The 25,085-nt window shown below is 38.3% G+C and overlaps 1 protein-coding gene across 1 annotated transcript; it reads left to right on the forward strand.

Moving 5' to 3' along the window:
• The first annotated feature begins 3,123 nt into the window (after positions 1-3,123).
• Positions 3,124-13,911, forward strand: ZFAND5 (zinc finger AN1-type containing 5). The gene is made up of 6 exons (XM_081943311.1): positions 3,124-3,548; positions 6,835-6,991; positions 7,208-7,319; positions 7,663-7,763; positions 11,593-11,718; positions 12,290-13,911. Exons 2-6 carry the CDS (start codon positions 6,841-6,843, stop codon positions 12,436-12,438), a joined length of 639 nt encoding a protein of 212 aa, XP_081799437.1. The 5' UTR covers positions 3,124-3,548; positions 6,835-6,840; the 3' UTR covers positions 12,439-13,911.
• The last annotated feature ends 11,174 nt before the right edge of the window (positions 13,912-25,085 follow it).

A 25,085-nucleotide genomic window follows, 5' to 3' on the forward strand; every position in this document is an offset into this window, starting at 1 on the left:
GGATACTTGGCAACTGGCTCATATTTATGATGGTTGAAGTGTCCCAGGGTCATGTGATCATTTTTTGTGAACTTTTGACAAGAAAAATGAGTAGCACTTGGCAACAGCATTTGGAGTTCAATTGGATCACCTGTAGTTAATTGCTGTAATAAGGGCAAGATATTTTCCCAAGTTGTAGCAATAGTTTTAGACAGTTCAGCCTTAGAAACATGCCTTTTTCAGCTCATGAGCAGAACTCATAGTTACAGGTGACCCACAGTAGTGGTTACACATATACTCCAACCAATGTACATCTTGATTTTAAATATTAGAATAACTAGGTAGATCAATCTTTTCCTTGAAGTTGACACCCAAAGAGAAAATAAGCCTATGAAAAAAGCTGACTTACAATTTTTTTAAAAAGCTATAGCTTCACAATTCCAGATTATTTTTAAACAGCAAGGCAACATTTCTTTGTGACAGGAGAAATCATTGCAATGAATGAAACAAGCAAGAAACAAAAGATTTGAGGATTTTTGTAACTTCTAGCCAATGTGCAAGGCAAATGGTTTATCTAACTGTAATCCTATTGATGAGCTTTTAGGAAGAAACAAAGCTATAATCTAGTCAGGAGTTAAAGATAAAGGAAATAGATTGTGCTGCATAACTGATTTATAGTATTTATTTTGTTGCTTATGTCATTCTCATTGATGGCAGTAAAACATATTCGTACTCTCTGAATTCTGAATGAATGCAAACAGTGGCTTGTGAACATTTATTTGCATCAACTGCAGCTGTTCCCAGTATTCCTTATCTTTACTAGAGTACTATAACATAAAGGGCTCAAAATTATAGGATATGAATTTTAATAGTAATGATTCTGATAAGTAGAATGTTAAAGAAACCTTAGAGAATTATCATGTAAAGATGAATAATAATGAAAGGCGAATACAGCCATAGCATGTCTATTTACTGAGAAATAATACTCAGCTAAATGTGATCTTTGTGTATAACAGACTACAGATGTTACAAATTTTGAGCCTGGATATGTTTTCAGGACAAAATGAGTGGAACACAGGGAAGGGGCAGCAATATTAACTTTTGGTAACATTTTTGGATCCCAAATCTTTAGATTTCTAGGTTTCACCAATTATTCAATCTGAACATGGACACTACAGAAAAGTTCTCATTTGTAGTGACTTCAGCTGTCCTATCCTCTGGAAATGATTTTCTTCTTATAATTGTAGTGAAGGGTGCCCCATTCTGTAAAAATGCCAAATGAGTGAGTGAAAGAGCCACGTTTATATCTTAACAGTACAAGCTCATTTACGTTAAGGACTGTAGGATTTGTCTGGCAACATATTCATTGCAACACTGGGGAGACCAACACACTGAAAAAGTTGGGATAATTATGAGGCTGCAAAATAATCTTGGCACCAATTTCAACTTGCCCCTATTTGAAAAAAAGGTCTTGCTTTAAAAAGCTGTACCATGTGATAATGATCACTGCTTTCAGTCAAGTAGGATAAAGGTCATAGCTTCTAGCCAATCATAAAAGCCAGAACCAAATGATTTATTAAGACCCATGAGGCTTCTTTGGGGGTAAATATAATCATTGTCATTTAGTACATATTCATGATGAACCATTTCACATCACAAAATATTTCTCACCAATACTAGCACACCACACACAAAAAATTGCAAAATGGAAATGTTACAGTAATCCATTACTATAAAGTAATACAGAACAGAAACAACCAAGATATGTTAAGAATTCGTGCATTTACTAGTATGCTCTCTTTCTCCAACAATGTTTAGGAGGAAAAAGGAATTCATTCTGCCTGATGAGAAACCGCCACACTAAGCAGTGCTGTTGCACAAGCATAATTCCTGGATTATTTCATAGAAACAGTCCTGTGGATATAGCCAAACCTCCATGGGAATAGGGGAGCAGACAAAGCATTTAGATGTTACAAAAGTTGAAATTCATGAAAGACATCCATCCAGCTTTCATGCCTAAAGAGGGACTAGAACTCAGTCTCCTGATTTCTAATCTGTGGTCTTAATTCTTATGCTAAAGTGGCTCTCTAAATTGTAAACCAAGGTTTGAGCTCCCCAGTTAGTCTTTCTTATTCCTTTCTTCTTAACCTGTAAACATGAGAGAACAATGTTGTGTTAACAGAACTGTAAACGCATGGCAAGACTTAAACACATTAATCTAAAATACAATTTAAAGTAATTGCTGATCAATTGTTCATAAACTAAATATCAATAAAAGTGACCATAACTATATTGGGTAGAAAACAAAACCACTCCCCCCCTCCCAAAAAAAATCTATGGCTTAGCCATATCTTTATTAGGACCATTTTTTAAAAAATGAGATTAAAAATGTGCAGGGTTTTAAGCAATTCAAATTTCTTGTTTATTAGCCCAGAAATCACGTAAAGGAGAGGGGACGAAGAAGATCCAAAAATTAGGCCGGATAGGCTTACAAGTTGAAGGCTTTCCTCATTTTCCTTTGTGGTTCTATTTCCCAATAAGCGCTAGGGGAATATGCAACATGTCCGGTTCTGATAGCACAAGCCAACCTTTTGTCTTTTGATTTCAGAGCGCATTGGAAACGAGAAGGAATGGCCCGCGCTAACGTCCTAACTCCAGGTTAAAGCGAGCAACACTCCTGAAGGATCAGCTTTTAATCCCTCCCCTCTCGGCGTGTTTTTTTCAGATCCGAACCCAACCGGCCTTCACCCCCCCACCCCCCCACGTTCCCAACCCCTCAGCCTCCTCGCGCTTGGCCGCGCTTCAGCGAGCGAGGGGGGGCGTGGAAAGGAGAATGACGGTGACGTTGACACTGACTGTGAACTATGAGGAGGCGCTTGCGCCGTCGCTAGTGTACACGTCTCCAGCCCCCCTTTGGCTAACTGATTTTTTTTTCCTTCCCCAATGTGCGCGGGAGGGAGGGGAGAGGAAGGCGAGGGGGAGGGGAAGAGCGAGGGAGGGGCTGGAATGGTGACGTATCAGGTCGCCCTTCCTCCTTTCTGCTCCTCCCCCTCGCCCACCGTGAGCGACTCCCATCAGGGCACAGCTAGCGCGCCCGCGCCAGTCAGCGCATTAAGAGCCCGGCGGCCGCCTACCTTTTTCTTCACCCGGAGCGACCGGGGCTGCCGGCCCGCGCGCGCGCGCTTTCTTCCTCCACGCTCGAGGGACGGTTTGTGCGCGCGGGAAGTGGGTGCGTTTTCATCTAGGCCCGGAGGCTCGCGGCAGCGGCGGCTTTACCGCCGCCATTATCACCAGCGCGCGACGACGAGGAACCATCATCGGGCCCCCTCCCCTCCCTTCCTCGCCGTGTCTAGCTCCGCGCAGCGGCACCAGCAACTCCTCCTCCGCCTCCTCCTCCTCTTCTTGGAACAAAGGAAAGAAGCGGCGGCAGCAGCGGCGGCGGCGGTTGCTGCTGCTGCAGCTCCGGGGACCCTCTTCCCGCTAAAGCCCCAAACAGCGGCGGCGTCTCCTCCCCGTCTCTCTTTCGGCTCTTCCCTTGCAAGTCGAAGTATCTGGGACGCCGAGCGACGGTGAGTGGCCTTTCGTTCCAGGTGCGGGCGGGCGGGGGAGGTGGATGGTGGGAGATGAGAAGGGGGCGTCATTCTCCGTCTCGCCTCCACAGAGGAGCGAGAAGAGGCGTGGGGGCGCTTGGATTAGAGGGGGGGGTCTCGCCTTCCATGTTGCGAACCGCGAAAACTGAGGAGCGGAAGAAAGAGGGGGGGGTGCCTTTTCGCTTTGTTTGGCCAAGGAGGACGGCGGGGCAAGGGAGGAGGACAAAAGGGCCGCTTGTTTGCGTGGCTTGTGGAGGGGGGGGGAGGGAGTGAAACTGAGGAAAAATATGGATGCTCTTTCTTTCTCTCTGCTCGGTGTCAGCTGGCGAGGAGGCGGGAGGGCAAAGTCGCTGAAAGGGAGAAGAAGTGGCGGAAGGGGAAACAAAGAAACTGGAAGGGAGACAATGGGCTTCCTCGGCGCGGGGTGGGAGCGAAGCCTTCCTCCCCTTCCCGCCTTTCTTCTTCTTCGCCCCCCACCCTCCCCATCAACTCCCGTCCTTTTTTCCTCAGGGCCGAAACGACCTTTGGGAACCGGGGGTGGGGAAGTCGTTGGTGTGCGTTGCCCCGGAGCGCGGTGGACGACCGCTTGGTTTTTCCCGGGCTGGCTCGGCCTTGCCATGACTCAGTGATTTTCTTTGACGAGGCCCCTCAGGCCTCGGTATGTGTTTGTCAGCTGGGTGGATGTCGCTAGGGGAGGGGGGGAGACGGCGAGCCGGAGCGAGGCCGCTGCCTCTTTCCAGCTCCTCTGCCCATCCCCTCCCGGTAGCTCAACCAGGAGAGTCCGCCCTGACCGTCATCGTCGCCTGCCATTTTCTCCCATTTTTTTAATTTTTTTTTTGGTCGGCGCGTTTGGCGTCCCGGAGTCCTTGGCGCCCGAGAGCGGCTCCGCTTTCCTTTTATCCGCTGCCTGTCTCCCTCCCCCTCCCCGCCGCCCCTCGAAGCGCTGAATTACTGGCAGCGGCTTCTCCTTTGTTTCCTCCGACTTGGCCGGTATCCATTGTGCCACTACGGGGGAAAAAAATCCCTGGCTCCTTGTTTTCTGGTACTCTGGGTCCCCCGTCCCCCCCCAAAAAAAAGCTTCAGGATTTGCTTGGAGGCGCCCTTCTTTCCAGGGCCTCCGAGTTGAATCCCCAAAGCGCCTTGTTGCTTTGTAAAGTTGAATGCGTGTAGACGAGCTGAGCAGTTGCGTGCCATAAGTGATGCAATTTCTGTGGGTGTAATACTGAATTAGTAATCACGGTTTTTCCTTTCTTTACCGAAGAAGTTTCATTTTTTTCGTGTTAAGTAATCGGAGGGCTGTTGAGTTCATTCTGTGACTTCTTCCTTGTGATAGGAGTAACTTTTTAAACCATTTTTTATTTTATTGAATTTTTAAACATGGAATATACACTCTTGGTTTCATAGTACTATCCCATTCTGCGCCCTGGAGTTTTAGAACAATTATTGATGGAGTTCTTGTTGATAATTGAAAGTAAGGTTGAACAAAGAGCATGTTTATTTTACAATGTGTCATCTTCTGTTGGACAGCAGGAACCAAACTTTTATTTTTTAAAAAATAAAGCAACCATCTGATTTTTGTAGCCCATGAATGTAGGAGTGGCGGAAGAATTGCTTATACCACTGTAACTAAATTAGTTTGGCAAATTCTCTAATTGTTGGCCTTGCCCATTTGTTTTCTTTAATGCTATTATGAATTGCCCTATTATTGAGGTTTTTTAAAAAAAAACATTTTAACTGAATACATATTTTGCTGTTTTAATTTTGTGAGCTGTACTGGAACTAGGCAGCTTTTGAGATAAAAATAGAAGCTGATTTCAGAGGCCCCTGTTGACAGGGTTTTATCTGAGCTTCTAGCTCAGCTTGTCACATTGCAGCCTTGTGACAAGCGGAAGCTAATGCGCTCCCCCATGTGACCTTAGCTTCTGAGGAAAAACTAAAGCTAGAGGACACACATGAGGTGGTATTAGAAACCAGCATTCTAGTTAGACTAAAGGTGTAAAGCATATTCAATAGCATGAGATTATAAATTCCATGCCAAGTGCCAGTTGGAAGCTATCTGAAAATCAAAAGTGTCTTTATTTAATTTAGTATCAGTTTTCAATTTTTATTTCATTTACCCATTCCCCATTTTTTGAATATTTGCCCTGTTGCTTTTGGACAATTTACTTGATATCTACTGTGCCTGATTTAAATTGTGTCAATTTTAGATGTGGTTTACAAAGCAGATTATGTTTTGTAAGTTTCATGCATTGTTTAAAACTACAACCTGAATGTTTTAATGGTGGTGGGAAATCTATCTGTAAATAAATAAACCTACTTTGGAAGGCTAATAGATGTTTTCTTCCACTTTTTTCAAACATGCATTTTAAAATATATACTGAGATGTCTTCGCCTTTTTAGTTATTTGGGGAAAGGATAAATATAACTATCCTGTCAAGTTTTGTTTTGAACTTCTAATAGGAGTGAAAATAGGTATAAGAAAGCAAACTTCATACCTATATCCACATATAATAATATATCATAGGGCAAATTCCCTATTCATAAATGATACATAAATATTAATAAACAATATTAGTCTTGCAAAACATTTCAGTTTGTTTATGGGATTGTGGCAGTGTTTTTGTTAATGCAATGCTTATGCTAAAACAGGGTTGTGCATCATTATATTATTTGCATAAACTCCACTCTTCCTTCCCATAAACCTATATAAAAGCAATTTGAAGTCCATTTAGTAGTTCAGGAATTTTGGACTTCAGTAAACAACATAATTGTCAGTAGAATATGCAGTTATAGGCACATTTGTATGATTATGCCATATGGGTAAGTCATATGTACCTGCACATTCCACTTACTTTTAGTTTTTTAGGATGCAAGCAGCATTCCCATTTATATAAAAAGAATCTCTTAGGTGAGGGCTGAACTGGGAATGGCTTTAGGCTGAAAGGACTCAAATGACAAGCAGCTTATTTTCTTTTAGCTTAACTCACAACTTTTAACAATTGAGAGTACCTACTAATTTCTCCATCCACCTGCCTTTGGACAGATAAGATTGTTTCTTCTTCATAGTTTACAGACTTCAAATATATACATTTTCACCAGTCCTGTCCCATGCCCTGTTTATGATAATCTGCCATTTTGTGATGATATACATTCTATATTTGTGCAGAAGGCTAATTGTGCCATTTTAGCATTTGTAATAGCAATTCTATTTGAATTATGAATGTATAGCAACTCCTAATTAGGTATCCTTTTGCTCTGTTTACAGTACAAGATGGCTCAGGAAACCAACCAGACCCCAGGACCCATGCTGTGTAGCACAGGATGTGGATTTTATGGGAATCCTAGAACTAATGGAATGTGTTCCGTCTGCTATAAAGAACATCTTCAGAGACAGCAAAATAGTGGCCGAATCAGTCCAATGGGTATGTTTTCGAGAAACAAAAATGAAATACTAAATGTCAATATAGTACATTTCAGAAATCGCTGGAATTAATATTATATCATGCTTTTCCAAACTTTGAAATGTTTTTCCTAAATCTGGATTCATTCACTATAGTTGGAAAGACCTGGAAGCATTTAATAACTATTTTGTTTGCTTAAACATTCTAATGTATTTGTTCCCTTTTTTTTACTACCAGGAACATCAGGTGGTTCCAATAACCCTACCTCAGATTCTACATCTATACAGAGAGCAGATACTAGTTTAAACAACTGTGAAGGTGCTGCTGGCAGCACATCAGAGAAATCAAGGTAAAACAAAAATGTTAAATTGAGCTTGAAATTACTTAAAATGTTTTTGTTTTACAATTGTATTAGAATCTGCTATACTTAATTAATAGAGGTAATACTTAGTCTATTTTTGCAGTTAATCTGAGAATTATAATGATGAAACGTTTATAATAATATCTTGGATGACTATAAGAATAGATTTTAAGGTCAGTTGTTAATAATTTGTTATCAGAATTTATTATCAGTGGGTTCAGTAATTCAGTTACCAAAAAGAGCTGAAGTTGTTAAAAATCTTAGCTTTATAAAAATTCTAGTCTTCGTAATAGCACTAACAAATTGCTTTCATTTTACTGAATGCAAGCAGAAATGTGCCTGCTGCCGCCTTGCCTGTAACACAGCAAATGACAGAAATGAGCATTTCAAGAGAGGAGAAAATAATTCCGAAAACAGAGACAACAGAGCCAGGTATGCCTCTTTAAAAGTGACTTGAGTGCAGTTAGTACAGTGGGACCTGGCACGTTAAACATCTATAATCAAGGAAGAAAACTATAATATTTGATATTTGAACACTTCTTACACAGTTAGCCCAGCTATGAGGCAGCAATCTAGCCAACTGTGGTGGATCTCAGAAAGCTAAGCAAGGTAGGACTTGGTTGAGAGGCACCAGGAAATCCCAGGGTTGTAGCCTTTAAAGTATGAAGTCCAAAGGGGTGGGCATGGGGGGGAGGGGTTATTGGAAGAACAAACCACTTCCAAATAGTTGCCAAGAAGAATATCTTGTCACACTCAGTTCAAAGAAAACTTTATTTTTACCTTATATATTTAAGGGGGGAAACACACAGGAAACTACCAAAATGTTATTAGATCATTGAATTTTCTTCCTATAAAAATGCTTAATTTGCTAGTCAGATCAACAGCTAATAAATTCAGTAGTCAAAATAAACCAAAAACCCCATGCAAAATGTTTAGTGTGTTTTAGAACTGAATACATCTGCTATGGTTACATTACAAATTTTGACACGTTCCAAAAGTTCATTTGTGATATCAGCAAATTTACATTCATTTAATCATACATATGTATTCATTCATTTTCATATCCATACTCTGCTCTTTAATCAGTTTTTTAAGTGGGTCATTAAATGTTTTTATCAAAGCTTATTTTAATCATTCTTTTGTATCATCATGGTAAATAGTATTTTTAGAGTAAACGTTCTGCAGTAAATGTTTTATTTAATGTATGGTGCAAACCCCCGTTTTTAAATGTATTAAATTGAATATAGCTTAAAGGGAAAGTATTGCAATAACTTCATGGTTTTGCTAGAAATTAAATAATGGGAAGAAATTCCTTGACTACTTAAAGGAATCTTATAATATGGGAAAGTTTCACATAACATTAGTAGATATAGTAGGAGGGGAAACAACTATATAAAAAGATAGGTGTATTTCAATATAGGCAAAAATCTATACAGGTAGTCCTTGACTTAGAGCAGTTCATTTAGTGACCGTTCGAAGTTACATCGCCACTGAATAAAATTACTTATGACCATTTTTAACATGACTATTGCAGCATCCCCAAGACTATTGCAGCATCCCCATAATCAAAATTCAGACACCTGACTGAGTCATATTTTCATATTTTTACCTTTTCTCAAGTTCTAAAAATTAATACTTTATATGGTTACTTGACATAAGTGGAAGCATAAAGTGAGAAATACAATTAGGCTTTTTACTTGAACGTTAATACCAATACATTTCTTAAAAATGAAGAAATCCATGTTTAGATAATAGTAGCTTTTTTATAACAATATTTTAAGATAATCAATGCATTCATAATTATGGCCTAAACAATCTCTTTTAGATATATATCAAACAGTTTTATGAGCAACCAAGTTATATATAAATTTAATTAACTCACTTTATATCTGTAAACAAAGGTTAATTAAAATTTGCACACACCCGATGTTCTAAGCAACAACACATTTTTCCTCCATAGATTATAGCTTACACCAACTGAAGTTGATTGCACATTAGATGTTTTTCATGAATTATGTATTGATATGATAACAACCACATTGTTTATATTCACTAATATTAAATGGATGGTTAATGTGGACATATTTTATTCATTTGAACTTTGTACTCTCCCAACACTTTGAATTATAATTCTCATGATTTATTAGCACTATTTGTGCTAGTTGAGTCATATTTTTCTGCAATATTTTGTTCTTACATATTTAATAATTGAAACATCTAAAGAGTTTTCCCAATAGTGTCACCCTTGATGCACTTTATCATAAGGGTCAATTTGAGTTGGCTATGAGACAAAGTAGCTTTGAGGTAAAAATCAGCTCACATGTATACTATTAATAAACAACATTATTCATCCTTTGTGACCTTTAAAAGCAAATAAAAATTTTAATATCCAATCCTGTCGGCTCAAAATTCTAAAATGATTTGACATGACTTTATATAATTATCTGTAAAACATTCCTACATCATTAAAAATGACTACACTGGCAGTACAATGGCTGTTTTAATTCAACATTTAAATTATATATGTCACCCTGTAGACGTTTAATGCATATTTCAGTTTGCTCAATAAAATAAACTTTCTATTATATAGGCAATACCATAAGTGGAGGAGATAATTGATCTCTGGAAAATGGCAGAGTAGTCTCTAGTTTTTACTTCTAGTTTATCCATACAATTGATTATAGGTCTTTACTAATCCTAGCTCTGTATTGAAATAATAGCAACAACTCTGTAACACACATACACATTTTAGGTGTCTATTTTTAGGTGTTTATTCTGAGCAAGTGTAAGCTGTTGTAGCTGCTATGTGAAACTGATGAAGGAAAGAAAGCTACTTCAAAGCATTTTCATTCAATAAATATTTTCCAAAAAGGTGGCATAAGTAGAAATTAAAATGCTGTAATAACTCATAAATATTACTGTCTGTTTGAGAACCAGGAAAATGTTAGCTTTCCAAATAACAGAAGATCATAGACTCCCTCCATTATTGGAAATGCTGATTGGGGTTGATAGAAGTTAAAGTTAAGCAATATTTGAAAGATTCTCCACACCTGTTCTCTCATCTCCCAACATGTATTGCTAGACTGTGCAGAACTCTGAATCCACTGGTTGAGCCATTACCACCAAGTATTTTGATTCTGATTCTTGGTGCCTTTGATAAAGCTCAGTGTTGGAAAAAGTTCTTTGATTTCCAAAGTAGAAACTCATTTATTACAAGATTGTTTCAAATTGTCCAAAGTATTAAAACAACTCATTATATAAATATTCCTCAAGATAGCTTGAAAAAAGAAAAATGGGAAAGAGAAGAAAAATAACTTGAGATTGATTGTAAACCCAGTATCTTCAAGAATGTTTTTCACCAAATAATTCTTATGGAAATAATTGTTTCAGTATTAACATTGTCCATGAAACAACTCCAGCCAATGTTCCACTGCTTCAAAACAATTGTGTCATCATATGACAAAGATAGATGGGGTATTGGTTTCAGGGTGCTGTCCTGCTATTGCCCAAATAAAAAATGCTGAAGAGGATGGTTCTTAATATCCGAGCACAAGGAACTCAGAAGCATTCTGTTTTTTTCTCTGGATCATGCTGATCTGACTGTTCCATGGGTGGTCTGGCTATTTTCTACAAGTTATTTCTCTGGGTTGGAAGTAGTTTATGGTGTTTTAGACATAATATTCCAGATTGAAAAACAATTCCCAAATCTTCATAGTAACCAATCTTGACAGAAGTTTAAGTGTGGCTTTTAAAATTCTTGTTTGCAGTTTAACAGTAATTGCATTAGAACCACAACAATAAACTTATTCTGAACACAGAGATATCACCTAGGAAAGTCAGTGATTAATGCTCAATAATAGCAGTTTCATCCTATGTTTAGGTAATCACTTTTTCCTTTCATTCCTGCATCACACATCTGATAGCATGGATGAAACTGGTCCTGCTACAGTACTTGATGATACATATTTTGCAAAAAGTAATAGAAAATACAAGTCTTAGCACTCAAAGCAACATAATTTTAACAGTTAAGCTTTGCTTAGGGGGCAGAAAATTCAGAACATTTTTGTTTCAGTCTCAATGAAGTTCTGGAATACTGGTCTTTTGTTTGAAATGAAACTTTCATTTCAAGTTCAAATACCAAACTTAAATAGGAATATTTTGTATATCCTATTTAATAATGGAGCATTTGAAAAGGTGATGGAGATGAAAGTTCAGATTAAAGCAGAAATATATATTTAACCAATTTCTGTTATTCTTTTAGTGGTTACACAACCAAGTCCTTCAGTTACTCAACCTAGTACATCTCAGAATGAAGAAAAAACACCTGAAATGCCCAAACCAAAGAAGAACAGATGTTTTATGTGCAGAAAGAAAGTTGGACTTACAGGTAGGATACTAGAGTTCGTTTTGTCCAGCTCCTTATTTTAAAAGAATGTAGCGTATTTTTTTGAGTATAAAACACACCTTTTTCCCCCAAAAAAGAGGCTGAAAATCTGGGTGCGTCTTATATACTGAATACAGAATTTTTGGCCTCCCAAAACCCTGCCCCCTTTGCAAAAATGGCCATGCATAGCCTTTAGGAGGCTTCCAGAGTGTTCCTGGGGGCTGGGGAGGGCAAAAATGAGCAAAAACGGTCTGTTTTTTGCTCGGTTTTCCCCTGCCCCCAGAAGCCCTCTATACACCTCCTAAAGGCTATGCATGCCAAATTTTTTGACAAAAAACGGGGCCTTTTGGGGAGATCTGCAGAGTGCAAAAAACTTTTTTTTAATTTGCCTCTTCAAAATCTTGGTGCGTCTTATACTCCGAAAAATATGGTATTTGGGAAACATTTAAACGTCTTTCAGAGAAGACAAATATCCTTAGAGGATAAGAATAGATGTATTGCTTAGAAAGATAATGCCTTAGTTATAAGACTACACCATAATTTACTTCAAGGTACTATTTCTGTGTTTTCACAGGATTTGACTGCCGATGTGGAAATCTGTTTTGTGGACTTCACCGTTATTCTGACAAGCACAACTGCCCATATGATTACAAAGCAGAAGCTGCAGCAAAAATCAGGAAAGAGAATCCAGTTGTTGTGGCTGAAAAAATCCAGAGAATATAAACTAACCTACTTGGTGCAAAGACTGACTTCCTTTGTTTTTATTTTAAAATATCCTAGGAAAACATTAAAGAGCAGATGCATGGCCATTTTCCTTTGATGTTCTCCAGAGTTTTACTTTAGTTTGTCTTATTGATTGATATTTTAGGATATTGTGGGTGTTACAGGCAGAATTGGATAGATACAGCCCTTTAAAATGTATACGTGCCCTCCCCCAAATGAATGAAAGAGTAAGACCTGCATTGGAAAACAGACATGCGCAAAGGACAGAGTTGTCTAGTTCACATGTGCCAAACAGATGCATAAAATCTGCATGTTTGCAGCAGATTCGCCTTTTGGGATTGTTGATAGAGGTATATCATCTTTGAATAGTGCTAATGTGCCTGTTTGATTAAATGATACACCAAGAAAAATGAGTCTACTTTTACCATAGTTAACCGTAATCTTTAATTTCCACACTTCATTGTTTTAAGGCTGAACTGCAGAGGAGCCAGTTTCTAAATGGAAATGGGTGTTCAGGTGCCATAAACTGCAGTTTAAGATTACCTTCTAGAGGATGTAATTTTTGGAAGTGATAAAAATTGTTCAACTGTTAAGTAGTTCTTGAAGGAAACTTTTTTCAAAAATTTATGAACTAGCCTACAACAGAAGACTTGTCTGCTTCTTACTCTGAAGTAGCTAAATACATTGTGTAGCACAATGCAACAAGAATTGATTTCAGTTCACAAAATAAAGGCTACATTTTTGATAAAAGTTAATCACAGCAGCTCTTTCAAATAAGCACCTGCATCTGATGAACCTAGTTTGCAAATGTATTCAAGCCTTTTAATTTTCTCATATGCATCTTAAATTGAATGTGTTCTGGTTTGAAAAGAAGGCTAGCCTTTAATTTTTTATAGTTTCCAAATGTAGTGAGATTGCACCCTTTTGCATGGAGAAATCATACCCAATATGGCTGCTGTACACTTTTAAGTGGTACCTGGAACCACTCTGAGGGGCTGCTTTTATCATTTTAATAGTATTTGGGTGTAGGACTGTAGTGTTCTTGGGTGTATTGCATGGGCTGCATTATCTACAGCATTGTACAATAACAACTCTAGAAAAGGCAGTATACTTCACTGATGCTTGTCTGGTAATATCACTTCTGTGTTATAATGGAAGGGTTTTTTGTGATGTATGAAACTTGTGTTTTTTATATAAACAAGTACAGTTTAGAGTAGTCTAGTGGTAATGCCTGTTCTCATTTGTAAATAGTTGTGTATACATAGGGCACTACTTCTGATTTCTATTGCAGTGTTCAGTCTTAGTTTTCTTCATTAAAAGCATCAGGTCTTTGCTTTAAATTTTGTCCTCAGTTGAGTTATTAGATAAGCAAATGTGTACAGATAGTTCATATTTATGTATTGCACATAATCATGCTACTCAGCATCTATGCTATATTGTATTATGTAAATAATAAAATCATGTACAGAGGGATATAGTTCCTTTTGTGATGGTTCATTGGCATGGAAACTAATTAACGAATGCTCTGCTGGTGGGGAAGAAGAGGTGTTTGTAATTTATTGTTCAAACTTTATTGGTTTCTAATTTGGGGATTTAACTACAATAGTATACGTTTCTCTGCTTGCTGAATTTTTATTTATTGTTTCCACTTTCAAAGATGATCTAGTCAGGTGAGCAAAGTCTAAGCAGGAATATATAGATACCTGACAGAAATTCAAAAACAGCTGTATCAGTATGATTGAAAGGGGAAATGTCTTACATTCTACATGTTTCTCCAGTTTTGGCAGCAATTCTCTGGCCATAATTGCAGCCGTTGATGATTCACTAACTGGATGTAACTATTTTGTAGTTTGGTTAATACCTGATGATTTGAACAAAGAAACGGAAAGGCAATTTATATTGTATGTAATATAAAGAAAAGTGCACTTCATTTTAAAAAAAATATATTGCCTACTATGCACATTTCTTTTTGCATTTGTATAAATTAGATTTATATTAAGTTCAAATTATAAAGACCTTTTTTCTGTTCCAGTTTTATACAAATCACATGCTCCATTTAGTCATCCCAAAATTCCTTTTGGAAATTAAGATTTACTATCCTGATGAAAAATATTTTGACTTGGTGGGTATCTGATATGAACAGCAATTAATGTTAGGTATTAAAGAGTGACCGGAACTTGTGAAAAGGCTGAATCCTTCTAATTTTCTATTGTGGCCTTGTTAAAGAGAAAAAAATGTCTTCCATATGATATAAATATTATATACTTCTGCTTGGAATAATGAAGTCATTGGGCAATTTATGATGTGTCTATTAGCTCTCTGTAGTATTGAAGGATTGCTGCAGGGTGTTTATATTGGTGGAAGCACTATATAAAATCAACCTGTTTTTTTTTCTTTTTTGAAGTCAGAAAATCAAAAAAGGGCACTACGTGCTTCAAAAATGAAGTATAAGAGGTTTCTGGGATAAGCATTTTGCCAGAGCTGAACCAGTTGCTGGACTTTCATTACTATTGGCTCATAAGATGTGCAATATCTGTTTATTATTATTTCATTCAATCACATCCGATTCTTGGAGATTGGTTGCCTGGAATGGCTTTTCTTTTTCAGAAGTGGTTTGCTGTTGCTTCTTTTCTAGAACAGAGAACATGATTTGCCCAAGGACAGTAAGCTGGCTTTGTCCCCAAGGCAGAACTAGGTCTTCTAGTTTCTAGCCTAAACCTATACAGAATTGGCAAACTATAGAAATTGCCCAAGAAAAGCTTTTAGAACGGTGCCAACATTTTGGAAATGCTGCCCCTTAAAGGTAAAATGTGCTGTTGGAGTACAAAAGTTCAGTGAATTGCCAATTGATTATTTATTCTGCTTTACTATTTTACCTGTTTCCAGAGAGATAATTATAACTTAGTATATCTGATAAAGTAGACTAATGTGTGGAGAAAAACACGATAAATATTTGGGGTATGGTTGTTTTTCAAATATTTTTTGATGTAAAAGACTGAGTTGTGAAATAAGGAAATGGTGAGGAGTTGTTGCACTCTAAAAGCTACCTATCCTTTAAAATTATAGATAAATTATAAAATTATAGGTAAAACCCTTGACTTACAACAATTCATTTAGTGACTATTCAAAGAAAAATGGTCATAAGTCCCTTTTTTCAGTGCCATTGTAACTTTGAATAGTTACAATGGCACTGAAAAAAGTGACTTACCACCATTTTTTAAACTTATGACCATTGCAGCATCTTCATGGTCACATGATCAAAATTCAAGTACTTGGCAACAGATTCATATTTACGATGGTTGCAGTGTCCTGGGGCCATGTGATCACCTCTGCGAACTTCTGACAAGCAAAGTCAATGGGGAAGCCGGATTCACTTAAACATGTTACTAAGTTGAAAACTGCAACAATTCACTTAACAACTGTGGCAAGAAAGATCATAAAATGGGGCAAAATCCACTTCAATGTCATGTAACAAATTTTGCAGTCAGTTGTGGTCGTATGTCAAGGACTACCTGTATTTGGATTTTCTACAATGGAAAAAGTGACAATAGCTGAGTCGTGAAGGTCATCTCTTATTTCAGTGGATTCAAAGACAAGGAACAGCGCTGCAAGTAAAAACTAAGGATATGTTTCTCCTCAAAATGAAAAAGGAAGACATAACAGTGTTTTCTTTTCTGATAAATTGCCTAACACTTCCAACCCATTCATGAAGTAAAGCATACCCTTCAAAAACTGTAGTTCTTTGAATTTTACAATGTTGCAATATAAAGCAGAAAATGCATGTTAGTACACACAAAAGCTAATGTGAGTGCAAAATTGTTTGCAAAAATGCATACCACTCTGCTAATCTCTATAAAAGAAACTGACATGTATTTTAAATACTGTATAGTCTTAATTTTTAAAACTGCAAATGTATGTAAAGTAGAAAATGCATACTAAATTATAGCATGTGTATTTTGTATAAAGTAGGACATAATGACGTATTTGAAGTACTTTAGGAAATTCAGAGAAAGAAAAGAAAACCAGTTCTTTGATCATGTTGAAAAAGATTTGTCTTCACAATTATCAACTCAAATATCTTGTGATTGTATATTTCCATGCGAATCAGAATGTGGAATTCCTTTTTAACTTTTATTTCAGCATCATCTAGCTGGAGTCACATGATTTTAATTTTGGCTACTTATATGGACTGCATTTAGTAGCTCCTTGCATCACAGAAACAGGTACCCAAAATCTGTCCTGATTCCCTTTGTTAATTTTTCTAGTTATATTCATTGTATCTTTTAGAAATGGCAAGATGCAACCACCTTGCTTGTGCCACTTTAGTTTGAGAACTAGAATTATCAGTAGTGTGCAAAGCTCCCAGTCACTGATAATTTCTCATTTTGTCCACATAGCCACACACTCTGGCTCAAACTTAGCAACTTCTGAAGAGCCATAGGTTGCCCATTCCGTTAAAAAACCAACATGAGTCTCATAACATCTCATTCATGTATAGGTGGATGTTCTACCTTACTGCCAAGTAAGAGTTATATTCACGGGTGGGCTGCAACTGGTTTAACAACCGGTTTGGTGAGTGCATGCGCCTAATGTGCTTGCATGCTGCGTTCAAAATACAGCAATTTGAAGCTCAGCTGCTTACCTTCTAAGGCAGAGCTGTGTAGAAGGTAGAACAGCGGAGGCGTGGAAATTAGCTGTGCTGCACAAATCAACTGAGCCAGAAAGGACATATAGGACAAGATAGTGGGGGGTGGGCAGGGCCAACTGATTGTCGGAACTACCGGTTTGCCCAAATCAGTCCAAACCGCCGGCGGCAGCAGCCCACCACTGGTTATATTGACTTGCTAATAGATGCTGGGTTTTATGACTGGAAACCAACTAGGAAATACGTTTGTAAAGAGTAAGCTTTAGTATTCCAAATAACTTTCTCCTTTATCCTAGGCAATAATCCTAACAGCAGAAATTATTTTAAAAAATTATCCTTTCCTAAAGTTAAGGGCATGCAGCAAAACAGCTAATCCAATCTGATTCGTATCCACTTCATATCAGAGTTCATATCAGTCAAATCATTGTATCTAAAACCAAACTTGCAAAAGCATGGTGCCTTAAATGTGAGGGAAAGACTAATTACTGCAAATGTTTGTTATTATTTTCAAGTGGAATGGTGTGGAATAATCATGCAAAGTACAGTTTTATACGAATATGCCGTGTGTAAACTTCACTGTAGTCTTTGTAATGTTTTGTACCCTATTCAAATGTTCCAAAGTTGAAGATTTTGCCTTGCTTGTTCTATGTAAAACTAAGCTAATCACTTTCAGCTCTACCTAAAATGGCAAGAGGCTTACAATTACAGTAAATGTATCCTCCATGTCTTCCACCTCAAAGAATTTGGAAATTCTTCCCTGTTTGCTAAAGAAGAAATAAACTCTCTTGTTTCAATATACTATCTAATTTGATCATAGGTGAGGTGAATCATCTCCATTCTGGTGCCTTCACTCATTCTACAGTCTATGATCCCAAAACTATAGCAAGTTCACACAAAGAAAACCTTAAAAATGGAGTAACTGAACTGTTCCTTTCTTCTCTTTGCAAAAGACAACTGATCAACGTTTTTCTACATGGCTGTGAGCACAAAGAACTATGCATATTTCCAGCCTAAATGCTTTCAGCCATACTAGTGTGTCTGTATTCAAAATAACGGCTAAAGGACCCAGAGAGAAAATGACTACAGAAATAAAAGCTCAACAAGTATGAACGTATGCATGCATTTGTAGTATGACCGCCTGAATTCAGAAGTTCTTATGCCCAGGTAAGTATGCAGGAGCAGCAAAACAGATATGGAAGCTGCCCTTCCAGGTCTAATTCCAGTTGTCTGGTGGGGAATGTTTTAATGGCATTGCAATGTGAAGGATAATGGTTTAAAAGTGAAGTCTTTTTCACTGCACATTTCCATCCCAATTTACTTACCAGTAGGAGGTTATAATTGCACTTGCAAAATAAAAAAGTCAAATGAGTTTGATCTTAATTGCTATGCTCTTATGTCCCCCCTCCCCCGACAATAAAGATACCCAACCAGCAAGTATTCTTCAGGGGTTTTATGTATGCCTTACAGACTAAGAATGCTTTGTCGTGCAGAAGGTTCCGATGATTGATGTAAAGGAAGTGTCGGCGGACTGGTCAATTTTGCGAGTGTTCCCTGAAAGTACAATCAGGAAATTATAGTAGTTTGGCCCACCACGAGATCAAGAAACAAAAGACACCTGGAAGAAAGTTGATAAAAGAGTATATATGTCTAAATATGGATGTAAGCGGAGGAAGAACAGCAAAGCATCAATACTTATTCTTACCATCCAGAAGCCCTGCTTAAGCCAACCCAGACTGATCTGGGAAGGATGGGTAGAAGTCAACTGACTGAGTCTCTATGAGAAATTTGCAAGGCATATGGAAGATAAAATCATTTATATTCAATCCGAAATGGAATCTTGCTGGACTAATTCTTGACAGGTAATAGAAACCATATGTCACAAAATTAACAAAGCCATTTCATTCTGTTGATCCTGAGGAAGTAGATCAGATTCTTCATTGGTTCTGCCGTATATAGATTACATCCTGGTTCTCATTGGTGAAAGCTACCTGGAAGATAGCAAGAGACTGGATAAGGATGGTGGTTAATGCATCCTTGGATAACAGTAGTTCTACCTGCCTTGGAGGAGGAAGACAAGTTTCAATTCAACTGGTTTTTTTATTACTACAAGTAATTGGAAGTTACAACAACACTGAAAAAAGTGGCTTATGACCATTTTTCATACCATCACTGTTGCATCCTCATGGTCACATGATCAAAATTCAGATGTTTGGCCACTGGCATATATGATGGTGGTTGCAGTGTGCCAGAGTCATGCAATCACCTTTTCTGACCTCAAAGGGAAGTCAATGGGGAAGCCAGATTGTTACTAACTTAACAACTGCAGTGATTTGCTTAACAACTGTAGCAAGAAATGTCGTAAAATGGGGCAAAACTCAACAAATATCTTGCTTAGCAAGTTAAATTTTGTTCTCCACTGTGGACTAGCTAGTGGTTATCTCCGACCTCCCTTTGGAATGGGGCAGAGACTACATTAATCCCTCTTGTAGATGATCTATGCTAGAATCAGGTTGCATGATCTGACACTTCTTTTACTATGCCCCTATTCTTATGATATACAATACAATACAATACAATACAATAGCAGAGTTGGAGGTCTTCTAGTCCAACCCCCTGCCTAGGCAGGAAACCCTATACCGTTTCAGACAAATGGCTATCCAACATCTTCTTAAAGACTTCCAGTGTTGGGGCATTCACAACTTCTGGAGGCAAGCTGTTCCACTGATTAATTGTTCTAACTGTCAGGAAATTTCTCCTCAGTTCTAAGTTGCTTCTCTCCTTGATTAGTTTCCACCCATTGCTTCTTGTTCTACCCTCAGGTGCCTTGGAAAATAGTTTGACTCCCTCTTCTTTGTGGCAACTGCTGAGATATTGGAACACTGCTATCATGTCTCCACTAGTCCTTCTTTCTCTTAAGCTAAACATACCCAGTTCCTGCAACTGTTCTTCATATGTTTTAGTCTCCCTAATCATCTTTGTTGCTCTTCTCTGCACTCTTTCTAGAGTCTCCACATCTTTTCTACATCGTGGCGACCAAAACTGAATGCAGTATATCTGCATTACTCCATCCAGAGAGTGCTGTAAAGCACTGTGAGGTGATACATAATTGTAAGTGCTATTGGTATTGTTAATATTGGGTTTTATATACCAGTATAATTAAGATTTTTCCAATAGAATTGCTGGGGCAGATTTGATACAAGCATGGCTGAAAGATTCTACTTATCCCCAGGAAGACAGCTAAAGTTCTGGCAAAGTGTATCAGTAATTAATGATTTGCTTTGCCCCAGCAGGTTTCATTCATTTCTGGAGTAGGTTAATGGTAAGCTCTACTCTGATGTTTCTGTTTAATCATTTAAGGGTAGCCTACATCAAATAATCGCTACACATTTTTTTCTTGCAGTGTTCGAGAATTATCCCAGAAAGATAATACTGGTATATTACAAATGTAGTGATTTTCAAGAGGATGCAGAGTTGCTCTGTCATTTTAGTATTTTAGTATTTATGTGATTTTTTTATTAATTATTGAAAAACGCTATCTTGCCTTTATTCAGAAAATGCTGTTTGTTATTATACAGGTGCACTATTGTTGTTATTATTTTGGGTGACAAAAATTACTTAATCAAATAGCTTAATTTATGTACTCTGCTGACAAGTTGAAGAAAAAAGATTAAGGGAGGCCAAAAAATATGAAGAATAATTGAGGAATTGGACATTCCTAGTTTAATGAAAAGAAGGACTAGGGCTGACATAGTCGCAGTGTTCCAATATCTAAGGGGCTGCTACAAGGAAGAGGGAGTCAAGCTATTCTCCAAAGCACTTGAAGGCAGGACAAGAAGCAATGGAGGGAAACTAATCCGGGAGAGAAGCAACCTAGAACTAAGAAGAAATTTCCTATTTAACTGGAATGGTTGTGGGTGCCCAAACACTGGAGGTTTTTAAGAAGAGATTGGACAATCACTTGTCTGAAACGATATAAGGTTGCTTACTTGAGCAGGGGTTTGGACTAGAAGACCTCCAAGGCCCCTTCCAACTCTTATTCTGTAGTTGTTGGAGTGGCATATTTGAGTATTTTGACTCTTGTAGTGACATTTTGGTTATTATAAATAGGTTCTTAGTGTTATTACAGAAGAAATTAAAGGATATGTGTTTTTTTAAAAATATAGAGTATTGACAAATATTCTCATGTTGTAGAGAGTGTGGTTTTATTGCAATTCAGTAGTTCCGCTGAATTTCCTCAGTTTGACATGGTGAAGATCTGGAGAAAAGAGTGCCATCTTCTGAAGGAAGAGAGCTATAACATATCACAATATCCACATTTGCCTTTCAGACAGAACACGTTTCTTCAATGAAAGAGAGAGATGCTTTATTCTTTCTACATCACTGATGGGTCTCTCAGGATAGAAGGTATGGGAAGGACAAGAAGAGGAACCACGTGGTCTTTTTCACCTAAAAAATTTACCCAGTAAATTCCAGGGTTAAATTAATGATTTATAAAGGTTTCAGACTGAAACAAATGTTTCAGAATGTGGGTCTCCCATCTTGGCAACTTTAAGCTTGCTGGCTGAGGAATTCTGGGAACTGAAGTCCACAAGTGTTAAAGTTGCCAAGGTGGGAGATCCCTGCCCTAGAACATATCTGAGGAAAACAATTAAAATGGTTTGTACTGTAATCCTGAATGTGTTTGGTGCAGCGCAGAGGTGTCCAATCTTGGCAACTTGTGGACTTCAACTCCCAGAATTTCCCAGCCAGCCAATTCTGGAATTTGAACTCCACATGTCTTAAAGTTATCAAGGTTGGACACCCCCTAATATAGTAGCTAAAGTACCATGTTAGAAACTGCTTTAGGTATAAAGGCAATTTGGGAAACTTGGGTCTGTCCTTCTCTCTCAACCCCAGAAAGGAGACAGTGGCAAGCCACTTCTGAAAATTTGCCAAGAAAATGACAGAGATTTGTCCAGGCAAGTCAGCAAGGGCTCACACAATAGTCACAAATATAATTAACCTTTCAGGAACTTTATTTTGTTTCATTAAGACAACCAATAGTTTTAAAAATAGGGAATAAGACTTTGCAAGGAAAGCTTTTCATGTATACATTTCAAGGTGAAAGATGCTTTCTAGTCTGAAATATTCTCTTGGTTACTTGGTAGGAAAAAAGAAGAAAAGTATCACCTTTTAAAAATTCTTTAGAATGAACTGTTTACGTGAATAGTGGAAGACTACTCTCAAGGTAAAGCAAGGAGGCATTCAAGAGAGAACAAAACCTGTTGAAACTAGGCAGGGAAGAGTTGGCTGATACAAAAGACTAGTTGGGCAAAAGAGAACTTGGAAAGAACAAAAGCATTGTAATGAGAAGATTCCACCAGCAAATGCACCTCACTACTTCTGAATCAGCCCAGAAGTACTAACCATAGGGACTCAGAAGATGTCTTTATGTGAAAGAGAAATGTGCTTTATAGAATCTCAAGTGTGAGCTGAGAAGCAGCTAAGGAAGATTCACAAGAGTTGAAGAGTATCCTCAACTAAAGTTAAGTAGCGCTTCAGAACTATTATCTGTACTGCTTTACTTTTAAGGGTGGATATTTTTTCTTTTTTGCAGTGATTTGCCGTTGCCTTTTTCCTGGGGTTGAAAGAAAGTTACTGGCCCAGAGTTTTGCAGCCTGTGTGGCTCTAGAACAGGGGTGTCCAACCTTGGCAACTTTAAGACTTGTGGACTTCAACTCCCAGAATTCCCCTACAGCATGCTCTAGAAAATGTGTTCTTGAATATTGTCAACAAACTGCCAAGAAATGATTGTGTGATTTTTCTACTGGACTAGAGGAAATAATTGGATATTGTTGGTGGGTGGTTGAATAGATCTAACTCATTCCCTTCCTAATCAAAGAAAAATATGTCAACATGCCTCTCTCAAAATGTTGCACACTGCAGGGATGTCACCAAGTTACAGATCTCTCCTTTGTGGCTTTAGCAACCTCCCTAAAATACATAAAAAAATTCCCTTGATTTGAGAGAATCAAAAGGAGAGATATTACATGTTTGGGTCTATTTTGAGATATGCAAATGCGATATTCTTTTCAGCAATACAGTGATTTGAATATGAATATGGGAGGTTGTGTTGTATAAAACAAATGAGAACATTTCGCTAACTAACTCTGGAAACGTTTCATAGACTCTATTATTTCATTGCCAGTGCAGCGTCCTTAACCTTGTATTGATTGAGGTCACATATCGGCGTTTTATGAGGGCTGGAGATTTGTATAAAAGCTGTTCCTTTAGGAATTCAAGTATTGTAATGGATTCCATGAGTGTAATATCGTGGATGAATAGATTTGATTAAAACGAATAGATCCAAACTATGTGCCTGCTTCAGAAAATAAAACTATTCAGACAATAAAAGAAGCCACAAATCTTGCTTTTTTAAAAAAAATGGTTAATGTTTATATGCCAAAGAACTGGCTATTATTTTTCATATATGCTGGAAAGTGGCTCATTCCAGTTTTTCTTCTTGTCCGTGTGCTGCCATCCAAAGCTGAGTTGTGGAAATAAATTCATGAAAATGCATTTCCTCTGAATTTATCAAAAGGGTTGTGTTCCTGCTGATTGTAAAAGATTCTGACAACAAATAGCAAGTTTCTAACGCTTCCTTCCCAGAGGGAATGGTGCGACACCAATGCAATGAATCTATTTTTGTAAAAAAAAAATGTTAAAAAAAGCCAACTTAATTCTCAAGGAGATGGTAAACAAGTTATTTTCCAGACAGGCGAGCAGATGTTGCTTTTAACCAATGGTTTGTTTGTGAAGGTTTCAAGATATTTCATGAAATGATTGCTCTTTCCACTGAACATGGTTGAAGGGTTTAAGGCCGTGATGGCGAACCTATGGCACGCGTGCCACAAGTGGCACACGGAGCCATTTGTCAGGGCACGCGAGGCGCTGCCCTGTCAGCTGGCCAGCACGCATGCCCGCGCTGGCCAGCTGAATTCACCTTTTTAAAGCTATTTTTCGCCTTCCCCAGGCTCCAGAGGCTTTATTAGGAGCCTGGGGAGGGCGAAAAGAGCCTCCCCCCCCGGAGGCTTCAGGGACCGTCCCTGAAGCTTTCGGAACGCTTAAAACCACCCTCCGAGCAACCCGGAAGTCACTTCCGGTTTGCTCGGAGGGTGGTTTTAAGCACTCCGAAGGCTTCAAAGAAGCCTCTGGACAGTTCCTGAAGCCTCCGGGGGGTCGGGGGAGGCTCTTTTCGCCCTCCCCAGGCTCCTATAAAGCCCCTGGAGCATGGGGAGGGCAAAAAAACATGTAAAAATGGGGGGGTCGCGCATTTTGCGCATATGCGCACTGGGGGGTCGTGTGTTGCATTATGGGTGCGGCACGCCTGCACTCGACCCTCCTGCGCTCCCCCCACTTGTGGCACGCGAGCCAAAAAAGGTTCGCCATCACTGGTTTAAGGTATTGATAAAGGAGAATATTTATAGCTCAGGGTTGAAATGAGCGGTTCTTGGTACTCCCTGAGCTTGGTGGGTTTTTTTGCAGATGTTTCATTACCCAAACTGGGTAACATCATCAGTGCTAGGAAGGAATGGGGTTTGACCTCTTGATTTAAGATATTGCTGTTCTACAAGATTCAATAGATTGATTTCCAAATTTCTATTGCTACGGAAGCTTGTAAGTTAGTTCTAATACCATTTTGCTGGGGTTTTTAGGATTGGATTCTTTTGGATAAAATTTCACTAGAATAGGAATGTCACTATTGCTGGTGGTAGGACTAGATCCTAAACTGGTGAGTGAATGTAATTCTTTCTCTCTTCACCCTTTTTTATCCACCATGTAGCTGTGAGACAGACAGGCCCCTTGTAAGATCCCTGCAATGATTACTTGTAGAAAAGAAATTAAACTGAGAGCAACAGATTCTCTAACATAGAAGGATGGAACTGGACTCGGTAACAATGCAATCCTATGTATATTAACTTAAATATATTTTTCATTTCCAGCGTTCTGTTCAGTTCAGTTT

The sequence above is a fragment of the Natrix helvetica genome (genome assembly GCF_964273705.1).
Source record: "Natrix helvetica genome assembly, chromosome: 2".
Taxonomy (NCBI): Eukaryota; Metazoa; Chordata; class Lepidosauria; order Squamata; family Natricidae; genus Natrix; species Natrix helvetica.